This window comes from Centroberyx gerrardi, chromosome 5, assembly GCF_048128805.1.
Source record: "Centroberyx gerrardi isolate f3 chromosome 5, fCenGer3.hap1.cur.20231027, whole genome shotgun sequence".
Lineage (NCBI taxonomy): Eukaryota > Metazoa > Chordata > Actinopteri > Beryciformes > Berycidae > Centroberyx > Centroberyx gerrardi.
In genome coordinates this window covers 11,854,930-11,872,864 of record NC_136001.1, presented here as the reverse complement: position 1 = coordinate 11,872,864, position 17,935 = coordinate 11,854,930, and the positions used below count along the sequence as shown (strand labels likewise).

The following is a 17,935-nucleotide window of genomic DNA, read 5'->3' as shown; positions in this document are numbered from 1 at the left end:
ATCCAACATGTGCTTGTTCTGCATGGATGCACAACCGGGACACCTTGGCGGATGGCAGCACAGTTTGCTGCCCTCTACACCGGTCATTAACGCTTAATGACCTGTACGCAGGCAAGTCATGCAGAATTTACCACAGATCCACTCTGATCCTTTTGAAGAGTGTTTCTTTCCTGCCCCTCTATCATTATCCTAGCGTTTGCATGATTACTCAATCCAAATATATAAGCCTCTGCTATCTGTAAGTGTTCTCAAGCTGGGTTTACAACGTTATGAGCATGCAAGTGGCATGCACTTTAGAGTACACCTGGGTTTACACTAATAACCACATAATGCGTTTGGGTTATGAGGTTAGAAATACTAGAACAAAGGAAAGAATGAGGAGAATGGCAAAGATTTGTAGCCACACATCAACAGTATGTGTACACCAGCCTTAGGATGGTTTCTTAGGGTAACAATAATAGATACTATAATGGAGTATGAGGTAGAGTTTACATAAGACTGTCCTTATTCGTGTCTTGTTTGATGCTGCCAGTCTGATTCTGTGAATAACGGGGCGTAGGAGTGGGTGTCACGCCTATGAAAGCAAGTCAGACATTTTGCATTAAGCGGAAAATATTTCAACTGGAAGCATCTTGGAGTTACACAACAATGAAGGCTTTGCACATCCTTGAGAGGAGAGATAGGAGTGGAGAGATGGAAAACCCTGAGAGCTTGCCTTTGTTCCGCACTCATGACTGCAGTGCCTGGTGAGAATGACAGTGGAAAGGCCACTGCTTTTTGTCTGCAGCCAAGCAAAAACACTTTCTCTGACGTGATAGCTGGAGACATGGAACACTGATGGGAAGCTTCATTCAATTGTGTCCTATTGAAGTCTGAAACTACTCTTAGATGCATCAAACGCAGAGGTGGGCACAAGAAAGGAGGAAGCGCTGGAGGGTGTCAAACAGGGCATGAGCACGGATTGAAGCTGTTTGATTCTCCTGCTTTGTAGGCTGCAGCTCTGGCTGCTGCTGCTGAATGAGCCAGAATGAGCACTTGAAAAGTTGATGATTTAATGAAGAAATAGCTATATAGCCCGGCTACAGCTTCAGATATGTCTGTGTGGAAAATTGGAGTCACACAATATACTGAGACAGCGCTAGTTAAAGTTGTAAACGACCTGAGAATGAACATGGATGACAAGAAACTCTCAATATTAATACTTTTAGACTTAAGTGCTGCTTTTGATACAGTCGATCATGACATCCTTATTAACAGACTACAGAAGTGTGTTGGCCTCTCTGGCTCAGTTTTAGACTGGTTTAGGACTTATCTGTCCGGCAGAGACTATTTTGTCTCCATTGGTGACCACTCCTCGGCTAACACTAGCATAACATGTGGGGTTCCTCAAGGCTCTATTCTGTGACCTGTGTTGTTCAGTCTCTATATGCTGCCGCTGGGAAATATCATCAGAGAACACGGGATTAATTTTCATAGCTATGCTGATGATACACAACTGTACATCTCTTTATCACCCAATGACATCAGCCCTATTGATAAACTGGTTCAATGCATTGATCATATCAACTTGTGGATGTCACAAAATTTCTTGCAATTGAACAAAGACAGAGGTTTTAATTATCGGAGCAAAGGTCCAGAGAGAGATACTGTGCACTAACTTAAAATCCTTGGCACAAAACGCCAAGCCCCTAGCAAAAAATCTTGGCGTGCTTCTAGACCCTGATTTGAATTTTGAATCTCACATCAGTAATCTCACTAAAACCGCCTTTTATCACCTTAGAAATATTGCTAAAGTGCAACCGTTTCTCTCCCAGGCAGATACTGAGAGACTTATGCATGCTTTTATCACTAGCAGGCTTGATTACTGTAATGCTCTCCTTTCCGGTCTACCTAAGAAAGCTATAAATAAGCTACAGATCATTCAGAATGCAGCAGCACGTGTACTGACCAAGACCAGAAGGAGAGCACACATCTCACCTGTCCTAAAGTCCCTTCATTGGTTGCCTGTCAGTTCTAGAATAGATTTTAAGATCCTTTTATTGGTGTTCAAATCACTCAATGGACTAGTGCCTGAATATTTGTCAGACATGCTTTTAATGTATGCTCCCTCTAGATCACTCAGGTCCTCTGGCACTGGCCTTTTAATTGTTCCCAGGGTGAGGACAAAGAACTACGGCGAGGCGGCATTTAGTGTCTATGGTCCTCACCTCTGAAACAGTCTGCCAGAGGAGCTGAGGGCATCACAATCTGTAAACACCTTTAAAACAAATCTTAAGACATACCTTTTTAGCTTAGCATTCTCTTAATCCATTTTATTTTAATCTACCCTCTTTTACTCTGCTACACTGGTCTCTCTGTTCTACCATGTCTCTTATTTCCTATACTATCATTTCCTTATATTACAGTTTATTTTCGCTGTATTGTTGTATTTTCATTGTATTATTGTATTTTCATTGTATTGTTGTATTTTCATTGTATTGTTAAGCACCTTGTATTGCAATTTTGCATGAAAGGCGCTATATAAATAAAGTCTGATTTGATTTGATTTGATAGGCTCTTATGAAAGCACACAGATATTACCAGACTGGTAAAATACCCCAGCCAACCTAATACCATTGTCAGATTACTTGTCATCCCTTATAAAAGGTTATCTGTCACCAGCCTGCTTACTGTGTCGACTGTAGAGACCCCGACAGTCCACTGAGATATCATAAATAAATGGATTGTGAGCCTGCCATGGATTCGGCCAGCTCACTATGAGGTTCTAATTACAACAGCCGCTTTTTGACATTTGACCTTTATCAGATGTGCTTCATTATGTATGCAACCAGAGAAAGACACAATACATCTGGCATGGGCGTCACACCAGACCCTGAAAGCTGTGCAGTTCTGCAGAGAATGGGATGTGAATTTATTTATAGCAGAGATACCCTAAAACTGCTGACAATAAACAAACACTTGTAACAATAGACTTTTGCTAACACAGTCTCAAGAATGATTCATTATGACTGAAAAAAATAGTTGACCTACTTTTACATATCTGTCAAATTCTATTTGTTTACGAGAGGAAAAATGAATGCTTTGTGTGTTTATTGGTGCGTGACTAACTTATATCAGGATATATAGAGAAAAATAACACTCAGTTAACTCAGAGACACTTACGTCAAAGGAGCTTGGACTATTTATAGCAAGAAATGGTTATGATTCAATGATAAGTTCAATGATCAGCAGGGTGTGTGTGAGCTGTCAGATTATAAAGACCGCCTCACTGACTTGTTTGAATGTGATTGGTGATTCAGAGTCGGTGGATACTGATCAGCTGATGTGCTGTTTGGATGGGACAGCTGATAGCCAATCAGCTGATGGCATGCATGACTTCAGTGTTCTGCCTGAACTAATGTGTTGCTCCATTCCAGTAAGCCCAGTCCCAGCAGTTGGGTTGTTACATCCATCTGGACAAGTTCAATATACTGCTACATGCTGATGCAATTAGATGGAGATGTGTGTAAGTACTGTCATACCGTTTGGCTAGTTAGAAATGACTTCAGTTTGAACAGGCCTACCAGACCTTGATGTCCCAACATGAATGCTTAACCCTTGCTGTAGCCACTTAATATAGAGCTCCCCTTGAATGTCTCTCCATAGTTATTTCAAGCCTAACCGCCACTATAAGTGGCTTGTTTAAAAATAGGAAGATGCGCAAAATACTACAGAGTTCTAAGGCAAACACAAGTTGCAAGAGCAAGATCCACGATTGTAGACTGGCATTGTGCTGATTACACTTTCGTTTATAGATAACAAATTTGAGTAAGGACATAAACTATTATTTCTCTCCACAACACACTTACAATAAGCAGAAAACACATGCTCACTTGTAGCCAAAACTAGAAATAACCGCCTCGCGGTTGTATGCCTCCAATAAACTTTGTTTTATCATTGCAAGGACAGTCTTTATTTATTGAACATATATAATGTGATTATTAGGTCAACTTAAAAGATTTTGGTGTCTGCAAAAGTAAGTGACAGCACTTCCACCGTTTTTGTAGAATGACCCAAGATCGTTTTCTCAGCTACAGTGGTAAGCAAAACATTATGATGTCACAGTGAAGTTGACCTTTGAACTTTTGGATATAAAATGTCATCACTTCATCATTTTATCCTATTAGACATTTGTGTGAAATTTTGTCATAATTAGCATATGAATTCTTGAGTTATGGCCAAAAACGTCTTTTGTGAGGTCACAGTGACCTTGACCTTTGACCTTTGACTACCAAATTCTAATCAGTTCATCCTTGAGTCCAAGTGGACGTTTGTGCCAGATGTAATGAAATTCCCTCCAGGCGTTCCTGAGATATCGTGTTCATGAGAATGGGACGGACGTGAAGTCACAGTGACCTTGACCTTTGACCTTTGACCACCAAAATCTAATTAGTTCATCCTTGAGTCCAAGTGGACGTTTGTGCCAAATTTGAAGAAATTCCCTCAAGGCGTTCCTGAGATATCGCGTTCACGAGAATGGGTCAGACGGACGGACGGACGGACAGACGGACAACCCGAAAACATAAGGCATAAAAACTCCAGTTAATATCATCAATACTAGTCAAGTAGCCCGAGCTGGTGGGGAGTCGTTTTTGTCGCGGCCTTAGGCTTCTCTCCCTGCGGAGAACCTGCAGTATCTCTGGCTGAGTTGAAGCAACAATTAGCCAACCACTTCACATAGCCTCAGCTACTAAAGTTAAATTAACTGTATGAACATTAAGACAAGGAAATAAACTGTGTTCAAACCAGGGCGTCTTGAAAGTAGGGTCAGAGAGATGTGCAGTGGGAGTACGGGCTCTGATTGGTCGATTGACAGCAAATTGCGATGCTGTACCACTTTGACCCCAAAAAAGGATGACCTACACCAAACCCAACACATAGAAGCATGCCACTATAAGTGGCTCACTTAAAAATGAAATTTTTATTATGGGCGCTCGCACGATTTCGACCTACACACTGCATGAAGATGTTTAATTCCATGTTTTGCACACATTTTCCTCTTCATACTTGGAGATTAAACTTGAGTACAGAACAAGGTGTCTCCAGCAAGATGCATACTTGGTATGGACTTGGTATACTTGTGTTAATTAAAGCACAATATCTGTATTTGCACAATTATTTTATCCATCATGCCTCTATTTTACATTAACCATATGTCATTTCACATTGCATAGCTTTGATGTTTTTATTTGGACCATGGTCCCTTTAGGACCATGATCTAATTGATGACATCAAAAGTCAGAGCCAAAAGGGAAGGAAAGCTGTGATGTTGCCCCAGGGTGTCTGCATTCAAAACTCTACCTTGGACTCGGTAGCAGGCTCAGAAGTGTCTCTAATGTAATACACATATATGGAATAAAATATTACAGCTATCAGATCCGAATGGAAAAATATGACATTCTCTTGTAGACAATGATTCAAACATGATTCATCTAAGATTACAGTGTCAGTTATCAAAGTATAGGAAGCTATTTTACAGCAGAACATGAACACCACTGGACCTGACTTGATTGACCACCGGACATGTTGCATATAACAGTCTAACAGTCTTTTTTTTCTCACTCATGCTATTGGCTACTGAGCAGCTCCACTGGAGCAGCTGGGCGGTTAAAGGAAGCCTGATGGTTGTTGAGGGAGATTGAAACATTATTAGTTTACTTTTCCCACCTAGATTTCCCAGCAGGTCCAGGAATTCAAACCAGTGGCACTTCAGTTTACAAGCCTAGTTCTTATGTGCTGAACAAATGTTAAACACTATATAAAGGAAATGCTTTGAGGACATTGTGTACATTATGCCCTTTGCCCCACTCCCACACTGAAAAGGTCAATGTATATTGCCACAGTTAATATTCCTATGACATTATGATGTGATATTATGCAGCATCTTTTGAATATTGGCAAAACATAGGAAACAAAATTCCTTTTATGATACATGCAAATCCATGAATAAATTGACCACTCGCTAGCAAACACTGATCTTTTATGCTTGTCTATTTTTTCAGTTTTCAATAAATTTAAATTGAAATAGTCATTATTTGTATGATTTCCTCATTTAACAACAAAGTGCTTTTCAATTTCCAATAGCTGCTGAGGAAGTCACACGAGCTAAGCATTTAAAAACAATTATAATGATGTTCAGAAGTGAATATGATTCATATTGTATGTTAAATATGGTGTGAAAAGTATCTCTGTAGCCTCAAACAATTCAATAAATATTTGTGATCATGAACACCTCATTCCCCAAGACAGAAACTAGAAAACTGTACGTTGTGGAGCCACTTTAACGCTAATGAACAAGAAACTCAATTTGTGGGCATGCTGAATATTTGTGTGAGCCTTCACAAATGAGCTTCATTATTGTATAGTAGTGGCGCTAACAGATCTGAGCCAGAAACTGTGCTAATGATCCCAGAATATTCCTCCAGGCGCTTCCACAGTCACCTTTCCCTTTTTTTCCAGTTCATTGTAAATGGAGCTATACATTTTTGTGGCTTCCACTGTCTCTCCTTTCTGGCTATAGTGAACAATACTGTAATATGTTACAATGGATGTAGGAGAAACATATTTATATACAATAGTATCCTCCCTTTCATCATTAAAAAGTCTATCAGCCTTAGGCAGTTGAAAGCCTGCCATGAGTCACACACACAAGTTAGTATTTTTGAGGGACAACATCTTTTGAAACTCTCTGATATGAATTAAACATTGAATTGACATTCTGCCAATGCAACAAGTAGATATTAGAATGACAAATTAGCTTGAAGAGCAGGAGTTCAAATGAATAATTTATCTGTACAAAGCATACTCGAGTCTCTGTGAAAGAATTGTAATTGTCATAAAATGTTCTTCTGTACAAGCACAAGCCATACAGGCTTTGCTTTAGAAAGGCAGTGTCTGCATGATGAAACTTAGGATCGCAGCTCCTTTGCTTGCAAGCAGCAAATCATTCATATGCCACCCTAGGGGGGGTATAATGTGAGAAATGGCAAATTGGTCAAAGACAACAACTAGGGTTTATCAAAGGCTGGGTTGGGTCGCATGATATGTCACAGAAGAATCAAAATTGTCGCCTAAATGGAGAAAATGTTTTCAAAACTACTGGTTATGCTATAAAAGTATTTTCAATACCTGCAATGTAAGGTAAGCCATAAAACATACTATAGGTTAGTGAATTTATAGGTTAGTGAATACAGTTTACTTCATGAGAGAAATTGATGGACTATGTATGACACCAGAAAATGTTTGAAAATCATTCTTTAAAAAGATTACAAATGAGTTAGAGTATCCCTAAACTGCAGAAATCATTACATGTCCCCACTGCATATCTTCACAGCGTTTAAACTGTGCCCAACGTTATGTCAAATGAAAAACATTACCCTGAGGCGAGATAAACGACCACATGTTCCACTATTAATTAACTTGACTGACCTGCAAAGTTGAGGCGGCGGATGTGCTTGAGCAGAAGCGTGCCATTGATGGGATCCATTCTAGAGCAGAGACCCACCTTCCCTGGGCAGAGCTCCTGGTGCATGCTGTGCAGGGCGTGGGCCATCGCGTAGACCGCATCAATAACAAACTGCACCTTCCCTTCCTGTTCATATGATGAGTCTTTTCCTATCCGCTCCTGATCTGTAAGGTACACAGACAAACTTAAATTAGAAACGTCACATGCACATACTACTTTTTTCTTATCAACTGGAGACATTAAAATCAGTGAAATTGCATCCCTCTGTGGTCACTCATTTGACTCATTGTTAACCTTGTCAAGTGCTGGGATAAGTCATTGGTATCCATGCAGTCAAGCAATTATTAGAGAGAGAGATTGAAAAGGATTTGAAAAGTCAATTGGAAATACTCAATCAAGGGGAAAGATTTGAAATTCCATCAGCCACATCATGCAATCAAGAAGAATGTATTCACTTTAAGGTTTGAGTGGTTTCTTTGAGAGAGACCAGTTTAAAGAATTATCTACTTGTGAGCTTGTCCCTGTCCCTGTGGAAACGTGACCTACTGTTGCTCTTGTTTGAAGCAGACTGGTGAAAAAGCAGCAGTTTTTAACATTTGATATGCAGCAGTTTTTAACATTTGATATGCATGAAATATCAAAGTAAAAAAAGAAACTGTTATGAGAGCCATCTTCAACTTACACTCACCCCACTACATTTTTTAGCATGAGCACAACTAGAATGTACTATAGTGTTGCCCCACAGTAGCAAAAACCTATTGTTGTCTTGCCAACACTTTTCATCTAGTGTTACCCCCACTCTGTAAAGTAGCTGAAGTTCGGACAGGACAATTCTGTGCAAGCCACTTAGAATGAGCTGAGTCTTTTAAATGGAGGGTGTGGCGCCAGTCCAAAAGGCATAGAAGAAAATGCATTGCTCCTCGGTGAGTCTTACCCTGAATGGGCTCTGCCTCTTGCAATTAGCTAGAAGGTAAATATCTGGATCACTGCAGAGGAGCAAATCAATTCCAATATCTGGAGTGCAAGGTTTTCTCCACGGAGAAATCTAATCAGTTAAAAACAAAAACTCTTTCTTGTCTCTCCAGGAATACATGGATTTCCCTCTGAGCAGTCTGTAAACATTAGGCCTTACCTATATTATGCCGTTTTTCCATTCGCAAACTGGAAATAACAAAACGTACGATTTGATGTAATCCTGACCTGCATGACAAAGTGTGTCCTGCTGTTTGTGAATTCAATGCTTTCTGCTGGGATGTTGAGGCCAACAGAGTGAGGAATCAGGGAAGCAGTAAATGAAGACATCCATTCAGGAGACACGGCTAATCCGCTCATAGGCTGAATGTAATAACTTATGATAGGTGTTTATTAATCCTGGCCCAGGTTGTTCCATAAGTTTTTGTAACTGTTAATTGCTATGAGGAGGTAGGGACTGGGAAGGAGATACAACATGCCAATCCTAACTTCTGGTCCTCTCGTCAGGAGCCCCTGTTCTTAAAGCCGCCTCCATGTAACCCTACTGTATGTGGAGGAGAGATAAAAAAAAAAGCATGTGTGTGTTCAATTTAGATTAACAATAGAGTAATTACCAGAATGAGCTATAGAGCTTCATATATTTATATACCTGCTGAATGGAATTCAATTAAGCTTTGCAAGTTAATAAGTGCACAGTGGGGGAGGAGTGGGGGGGTGGAGGGTCTGCTGACTGGAAGTTTGAAGAGAGAAAAGCCTGGAATAATGGCCGTAGGCTGCAAAATTACTTTTTGTGCTTACCAACTGGTTCAAGACACTGCCATCTTTGTATGTAAAAATTAACGGACACTGCTTCAAGCAAATTAACAAGATTTATATTGGCCACATCCACAGAAAAGTGTAGATAAGTATATTCAGATAACAAAATTTGCATGCAAGCATCAAGTCGAACAAATAATGATTTCATGAACTAAATATTTAGTCTTGAATGATCCATTACTGTGTGAGGTGCTGTGTTGTCAGAGGCAAAGATTAAGTTTCAGTGGTAGCAAACTTAATCTCCAAAAAACAACAAAAAACAAAACCAAAACAAGCAAACAAAAAAAATAAACAAATAAAAATCAAATAATGAAAAAATCTGCAATATGTACACACTGCAACGATACTTGTGATGCTTGTAGCTGACCACAGTTTGGACTACCTCAGTAGCACTAGCACATGATTACATTCAGGAAATATATTTCAGCAGCACAACTAACCAAATGTTGTGGAAGAGAAATGCAGAGGAACTTCGAGAAAGAACTGGGTGAGTTGGCTAAGATAAGTTAATGCTGTAGCTCGACTCTTAGCTAGCTACAAAATCTAATGAGTTGAAACCCCAATTGCATCAAAAGCAAAAACCTGCCAATTAAAATGTACCTTTATTTTTTCACTGACTTGTAAAGTTTACTCTAGATTTTAAAGTATAAACAACTTTGTCCACCAGCTCCAGGCAGTGATACATCTTGCTGAGCAACACTGATGCAGCGCCCAAGTATTTAAACACATTGTAACAATTTGTCACAAGCAAACATCTCAATACATTTTTGACTCTGTGTCTCCTTTGTTGTCTATTGCTGGGAGCATCGCCGCATCAACACTGCCAAAAAAAATGCCAAGTGTATCATTAACCCATCTGTGATCTTACCTGTGGCACTTTATGGAGCTTCTGCATTGCCAGTTTCTTTGTGGACACTGACAGTAGGCTACCCAGGGTGTCTTTATGGGAAAACAGACACATTTTCCAGCTCAGAGCCTTGAGCAAATAATGTTCATTTGCATATTAAAGTTCAAAAAAATATTCCAGAAAGTCTATTCACTGTCAGTGTAGCAGCCTCAGGAAGACCCTGATGACATTCCAGATTAAACTCTTCCTATCACAGAGACACAGCAATCCGTGCACACAAATAATGAACTGTCGTTATAGCATCAGACAATCATGCGACACAGTCAATATCTCCAGATCTCTGTTTATACTAACATGTTCTGCTTCATGTGCTGGTCAACATGTCTCTGTCTCTTTGCCAACTGTTTTGCGTAACCGATTTTAATAACTGCACCATGCAGTATGGCACAGGTTGATCAAGATGAAACCAAGCTTCACCACACAGTTTGACTGCTGGCTATCACGAAGGACTGCTGTTTGAGCAGCATGGGGTCGTCTTGTTTATCGGCTTCTCTCAACATGTTGGACATGTAGAGACTTTTAGAGCTCCATATCAAAACATTTCAGAACAGATTTTCAGTTTATCATGCAACAGCTGTCCTGATAAGGGCTCAAGCAATTTTCAATAGCCACTTCAATTTAAAAGGGTGCTAGCCCCCAAATCAGCAGATGTCTACTTCTCACAGCCATATTTCATTTGCTACATCTCCAGCTCCTCACTGCAGACTAAAGGTGTTTTAATGTCCCCGATTATCTCATGAGCTTTTGAAATGTATGAATTAATGGCGGAGGTTACGGCTCTGTAATTAAGGGCCACAGGGCCTTGATTGGACAGCGATTGTCACAGTTTGGCTGACATGCCTATGCCATGGGGAAGCCTGCAAACCAGATTGGTTGTGAGAGTGATATTTCTCCTGCAGGCTTGTCGGCCCACCCACACCAACTTTGTATTGTCTGTTCTCCATAAGAACATTCCCCCTTTTCCTCTCTGTCTCTCTCTATCTCTCTCTCTTCTCATTGGCATGTTGGCACACTCCCACACATTCCCAGGCTGGCTTTTTGCTTTCAGAGAAATCCATTCAGATTAAGCATAGCAGCAGCAAAGTGAGGGTGTCTCCCACTCTGAGGTGTCACACGAGGCAGTTTGTGACAGACTATGTTGGCTCAAACCCTTTTGACCTTTTTTCTCCTTGTGATTGGCCACAGGCCATCCAGTCTTCTTCTGCCAAAACACTTGGAGTGCATCCAAGTTCTAGGCACGTATAGCCAGCCACTATGGGTCCTATTCATCCATATGGCTGCCAAGAAAAAATCAATTCATATAAATGTTATTTTGTATCTCATGATTTTGAATTAGCTTTTGTTTTGAATTAGCCTCACAATTGGTAAAGTCTACATATATTTGGTATCATTGGACATAAAAGACATTCTTCATTCATTAATTTGTATTTACCCATGACAATTGCACTATAAATGAGTATCTTTTTTATATTCCTATACTTTTTTGAGTATTTTCTGAAGTCAGTAATTTTATTTTTACTTAAAGCTACAATTGACAACTTTTTCACAATCAAATAATAAAAAATAAGATGTATGATACGTTATCAGTCTGTGTTTGTCAGGGGACCCTGGGCGTACATATGCCTAAATACCCCTGTTTGCCTGAAATTGGCTCTTGGGGGCGTATTACCATTTGCTGTTGGCACAGCCAGCGGTGAGCTGGTTGTGCCTGTCAAGGTGAGGCTAGCGGCTACAGCTCAGCTCAGCACAGAAACAGTAATGGCAAAAGGCAGTAAGACAAGAAAGTACAACGAAGCTAAACATGTGGTAGACAAGACCCACTCACGAACATGAGGGAATGTCAACATTGTTTATTTTATTTATGTATTTATTTATTTATTTATTTATTCATTTATGCATTTATTCATTTATTTATTCATGTATCTATTTATTGCCTGAGTTCACTGTCTGCTTCTTTAACATCTGTGATGAGCTTTATTGATGGCCGGTTACCTCGGCTTCTGATGCCGTTTCAAGGCAGACTGCGCATAGTGAGAGGAGGGTGAGACTATTAAGTATGCTTTAACTGAAATATTATACTTTGCTACATTTCAAATCATAGCTATTACAGAGTACTTTTGGAGGCTGTCCATAAGCACTGCCTCAGAAACTGGCCAGTCGTTAATGGCATTTGCATGAAAGCTACGCAAGCGTGTGGAGGTAACATTAAGTTAACTGACTGTAATGTGAAATGCTAAATTTATCCATGATAGTAACTCAGCTAACATTAGCCAGAAAACATCCATTCAGCTACAGGATTATTGGTTTGTTTGCCTGGTTGTTGTCTTGCTAGTTTGCTAGTCTTGCTAGTTAGTTGGATAGTAAAAGAAACATGGGGATGGGCATTTTATTATTATTATTTTTTTTTTTTTTTTTGTGTTAATCACAGATCAAATAATGACAGAGATTTCAGAAACTTATTTTTGGAATGCTCCAATGCTCATATAGAAATGTGCAATATCAACAGTGAGAGAAAATAATTATTGATGAGGATAAAGCAGTTGTGGAAAGAGAGATTCATGCTTCAACTGACTGATCACTTAACTGTGCTAGTCTTTGTTATTCTGTCTTCAACCTGCATTTTATGTGGGTGACTACACTCTTGCAATTAACTTTGCCCACAGCAACCTTTTTTTTGGGTGATTTAGGGAAAGAGCAGGTTGGTGAGAGAGGGAGAGTGAATAGCTAAGCACAAATGTGAAAGGGAAAGATGTAGTTGGTGAGTGAGGGAAACGATGAGCAGGTTAGGAAAAGTCAGTGAATGTTATCATATCCAAATCATTACCCAGACTCTCACCCATGCCTATGGCTTGTTAGGTGTGCAGTTTTAAAAATAAGAGTATCAAACACTAAGCTGGTGAAGAAAGAGGGATAGTGTACAGAAACAGGCCACATATTCCCACATTTTGTGTTGATTCATCCATTACTTTGTTCATGTATTTTCATTTGTAAAGTTATGTTTTTTGTTTACTTTTTAATTAATAGAATCTAGTTTGAACTTTGTCCTCTTGTCTTGTTTTGCATTGCATGGGCAAGCTCATACATAACAATGTCTTGTTTTAAAGTAACTTTAACTCTGAGTACAGTTTAAATAAACTACTTTTTACTTTTGTTCAAGTAGATTTTTACACCCTGTAATAATTAGCTGAATATTATGAAGGGTCTCCTGGAGAAAGGAAGGATCACTTGAGGATCATCAAGTATCATTTTTTTCACAATGCAAAAGCTCTGTCTTAAAAATAAGCCATATAGCATATCTATAAGTCTTCTACCCTTACTGCAGGAACAATTAATTTGTTGTTAATTTTGAACAACAAACTCACCCTGATGCATCAAACTGTTACTTGGATGGCATACTTGGGGTTTGGGTACTTCCGTACTGCAGCTCATCTCATACAAATAAAAAGGACATGATCGCTTTGTCTGCATGCTTTTCCCCCCGCATCATTAATTAGCAGGAGAAATACGAACCCACGAGATGGAACCCTGCTCTACCTTACTTCCCCTCTCCATGTTAATCAATATCAGTTTTACATCTCCCTCATTCACAGATAAAAGACAAATCTCTCTCTTTTCTCCCAGTCACTCACACACTCCTTATCCTTTGATCACGCTGAGCATCCTAACCCTCTCAGGACATTGATTATTCTGCAGCCATACCCCATGTGGTACTGGCACAGCAGCCTCAAAGACGGGGCAAAGCTCTCCACGAGTGCAGCGGCACCTGGAGTCCCACACTTTGCCCTGGAACAGATGCCGTGTGGCAGCCTCCCCAGCAAGCAGAGCTCATAATTAACTTTAACGCTAACGCTGAAGTATCAGACTTTTACAGAACCTCAATAAAAATGCTTGTAATGAGCAAGGAAAATGGCAGAAACTGAACCGCCACTGACGCCCCCACTGTATTCTCTCCACAGAACTTGAATGGATTGAACGGTCATTCCCATTCAAATCAACATTCCAGGGTGGTCAGAGCGGCGGCCATTTTTATGTGTACCGTTGGGCTAGCTTCTGTATGAACCGACTTACGGCAAGTCACTGAGGTGAGAGGTTTTACAGCAAGAACTACAACAGCTTCTCTGTCTCCTTGCTGCCATGGATTGCTAACATGCTAATGACTAGAAGAAGTTGACTAGCAGTTGACTAGAAGAGCTAGAGAGAGAAGTACAGTCTTTGATAATGCTATGTTAGCCTCATAGCTAACGTTAGCTTTCAGTTGAGTTTTGACAGTTATCAGACTCATCTGCGCAGTTCTCAAGCAAATGTGTGACACACTTTAATGAACAGACTTGCCTTGTCACCATAGCAACTAACCCTTAAAATTCTGTAATCACCATTTTTTGCCGTACAAGCCAAATTACCAAGGCAAACAGTGTAAGGACTGTTCTGTCCATTCAAGTTCTGTGATGCTCTCATGCTAGTAGGGCTGATTCCATAACATGTTATTCAGTGTCAACTATTTTCAGTGTCATGAATTCAAAGCCTTGCTCCAGGGGTTTTACATGCGTGAGAGCAAAATCATGTCAAGTAGATGAACATTTTACATGTAGATAGTGAGACAGTGTGTTGATGTTAAAGGATAATTTCGTCTTTTATCAACCAAGACTGGATGTGTGATGTCGTACATGGTAGTGATCAACGTAGACAATTATGCGGTTGATTGCTTCAGGGAGGTGAGTTTCAGTTTAAACTCAGAGAGACCTGTTTTTTTTCCTAAATTTTAGCTTTCATTTCAGTTTCAGTTTCGTCATTTATATTACCTCTGGGCCTTCTTTTTACAAACCTGCAAACAACACATCTGTCTAGCAAACAGCTTAAAAACTGGAGGCTGCCTATATTTTGAAGCATCCTATCTATATTTTAAATCCGAAGGTGGGATGCTCGCAGGTTTGCGTTTATAAACGTCTAATTTCACTATAAATCATAACTTAAATATTGTAAATTTCATCATTACCCTAATTGAATTATTGTTAATCTTAATTAACCATTATATTCATCTTAAAATTTTGCTAAATTAACGCTAATTTAACCTAAACTTTTCAATACTTTACAATACAGTTCAACATCACGCTTTCCATATACACTGATATACCAATACCCATAAATATCTCAATAACCTTTGATATATCGGTGGCTCAGTGGTTGGCACTGTCACCTCACAGTCTTTTCTGTGTGGAGTTTGCGCAGGTTTCCAAAGAAGGCTTCCAAAGACATGCAAGTCAGGTGGATTGGAGAATTAATATAATAACGTGATATGTGGGATACATTTCAGGTTAATGAGCCATTACAACGGTAAATTAATGACCTGTTAATTGATACGTTACTGTTGACAATTATACTCCCATCTAATCATCTCAAGATTTGTGAAGCAAATATAGCATAGTGCTAATTACAAATGGGTCGCCTCCTCAGTATATTACAGAAGCCGCAAGTGGCCGCCCTGTAGGAAAAACAAAAATAAAAATTGTGATGGCAAAGTATTAACTTGTGTGCCTGACATGCTATTGTGCTCACGCAATATATAAAATGTGCACTCAAGTTGCATAAAAAGCATGTGACTAGATATGAAACATGCTCACATAATAAGTTAATGGTTGCACACAAATGGTGAGTTAATCATTATTAATTATTATTTGATGGTTAATTAACAATGAATCGATGATTACTTAATTTGCTACATTCTTTGTCTACATTATTTAATCTGTATTTAACAATATGTTGGTCAATTAATCATTTATGTGTTGTGAAACTGTTAAGAAATTGAATTATTTTTGATTGCTTTAGTTAACAATTTGTTAGTCATTTGTTATTATCCAGGTTAAACACTTTTAAATGCTTAATTGAGTATTCAGAAATTATTAAAATGATTTAAAAATATAATTAAGCATCATCTGGGCCCCTATTATAAAGTCAGAAATGTTTTGTCTTGCCATGTGCCCTGCCAAAGCTGCAACTGATTGCAACTGCCCTGCCATTTATGTGCCTGAGTTTCTAGGGGATCATCACAGGCGATGGAGGGTGGACATGGGGGGTGCCAAAAAATAATTGAATTTGGCGGAGTTTAACAGATGCTCAATGTGCCCTGCGTTTGCACATGGATAGAGCCTCGATCATAGAGCCGAATAATGATATGCAGAGCCAGATTGTACAGCCGAAATCCTTCCTGTGTTACTGCAGGTAACATGCACTCTTTCCGTCCTGGTGTCAGGTGCTGCGTCACCCACTATAGTGCAGTTCTTAATGGCAGTGAGCAGAAGCACCAAAGAATACATTGGCCAGACACAATGCACACAAAGACACACAAGGACAGATTCCATCACGCAGCTTTCTAAACGACATCTTTGCCATCATCTGTGACCGTAAGCGCACAGAGAGCACAAGAACAAATTTCAACATGACAACATTCCATGAACATTCAGCTGGTATGTGATGCAGACATGGATGTTGAGTGTTTGCACCACGTTTCAATGCAGTGAGCAATGCAACTGGGGAGTGACTGTGGTGAATAGAGTGTAAAGCAACTCAACCTCAAAACTCAACCTTTGATATAAAACTTATTTTTGATATTTAAAAAAGTTCCTTATTGGCAAAGAATTTGGATTTTGTAAAGTTTTTATCCAATTGATGCACAAAGGGCATGTTACCAATTCAATCTTTATACGCCATCATCCCAACCAAAACTGATTTAAAGGTGCACAGTATGTAAAGGCATTTTCTCTGCAGAAAGACATGAAAAGGAGAAAAGTTGATGGCCTGATTTTCCACCATACCAGTGGGAGCGACAAAGAAACCAAGGTTTTGAATAAACCCATGCACAGGAGAAGGCATGCCCAAAATCCTCAGTGCGCGCAACGGTTAATCCAAGTCTAATTAGGAACAGCATGAGTATCTCAATCCGCATGAGACCCGCGTGACCTAATGTAGTCTGAATCGGGCTCTAATTGATATGTGGACCAACAAAATGGCTGTTCTGTAAATCTCATTGATTAGATAAGAATTCATTTTGTCATTGTTTGTTATTGTTGTCTCAGAAAATGTGTTTGCTTTAATTACAAGAGTGGATGAGCAGAAGATTGCCTTCAATTACCAAAATTTTGTGTTGTTGAGATCCCGTATTGACAGGTAGAAAGCAGCGGGTGCCAAAAAACAGATGGTATTAAAGAGATGTGACTGCTTTCTCTGACAATAGCAGTACAATGTATGAATATTTGTGCATAAGAATAACTATGCACAATGTATATACTTATGCCACTCTCTTATTGGTTCATTTTACATAATGAACATGTGTCTTGCATTAGAAAACTCAAATGGGGCATGCACCTGCTGGATTATTGTCATGGGATATATTATATGCCTTTGCATGAAATATTGATTAAAATGTCAAGTAAAAAACAACAAAAAATAACAAATTATCAAGGCACAAAAGTATGTTTGTGATCATTGCCATTATCAAGATGAAACAACCTCTATATTGACCACTATGAGTGTGGTAAACACAACAGAATTTCTTGTTGATTTCTTGAAACTAATTAAGCAGAAAATTGTCTACAGTAGATAAGAAAGACTGCTGCGAGAAAACCTCAAGAAAAACCTGCTGTGAGAATTTTGACCCTCATGCACTAAATATGTGTTGGACTAGTTAATTGGTGTTTAAATCTAAAATTAAAATGTGCAGTGTTTTTCCACCCCAAGACAGA

At 39.3% G+C, this 17,935-nt stretch overlaps 1 protein-coding gene across 1 annotated transcript in view; it reads right to left on the bottom strand.

The window, feature by feature from the left end:
* Window positions 1-17,935, bottom strand: part of LOC139915340 (metabotropic glutamate receptor 4-like) — a 111,391-nt gene that overhangs the window by 12,959 nt on the left and 80,497 nt on the right. The window contains exon 6 of the mRNA XM_071903938.1: window positions 7,468-7,668. Coding sequence (XP_071760039.1) covers window positions 7,468-7,668 — 201 coding nt within the window. The remainder of the gene's footprint in view (window positions 1-7,467; window positions 7,669-17,935) is intronic.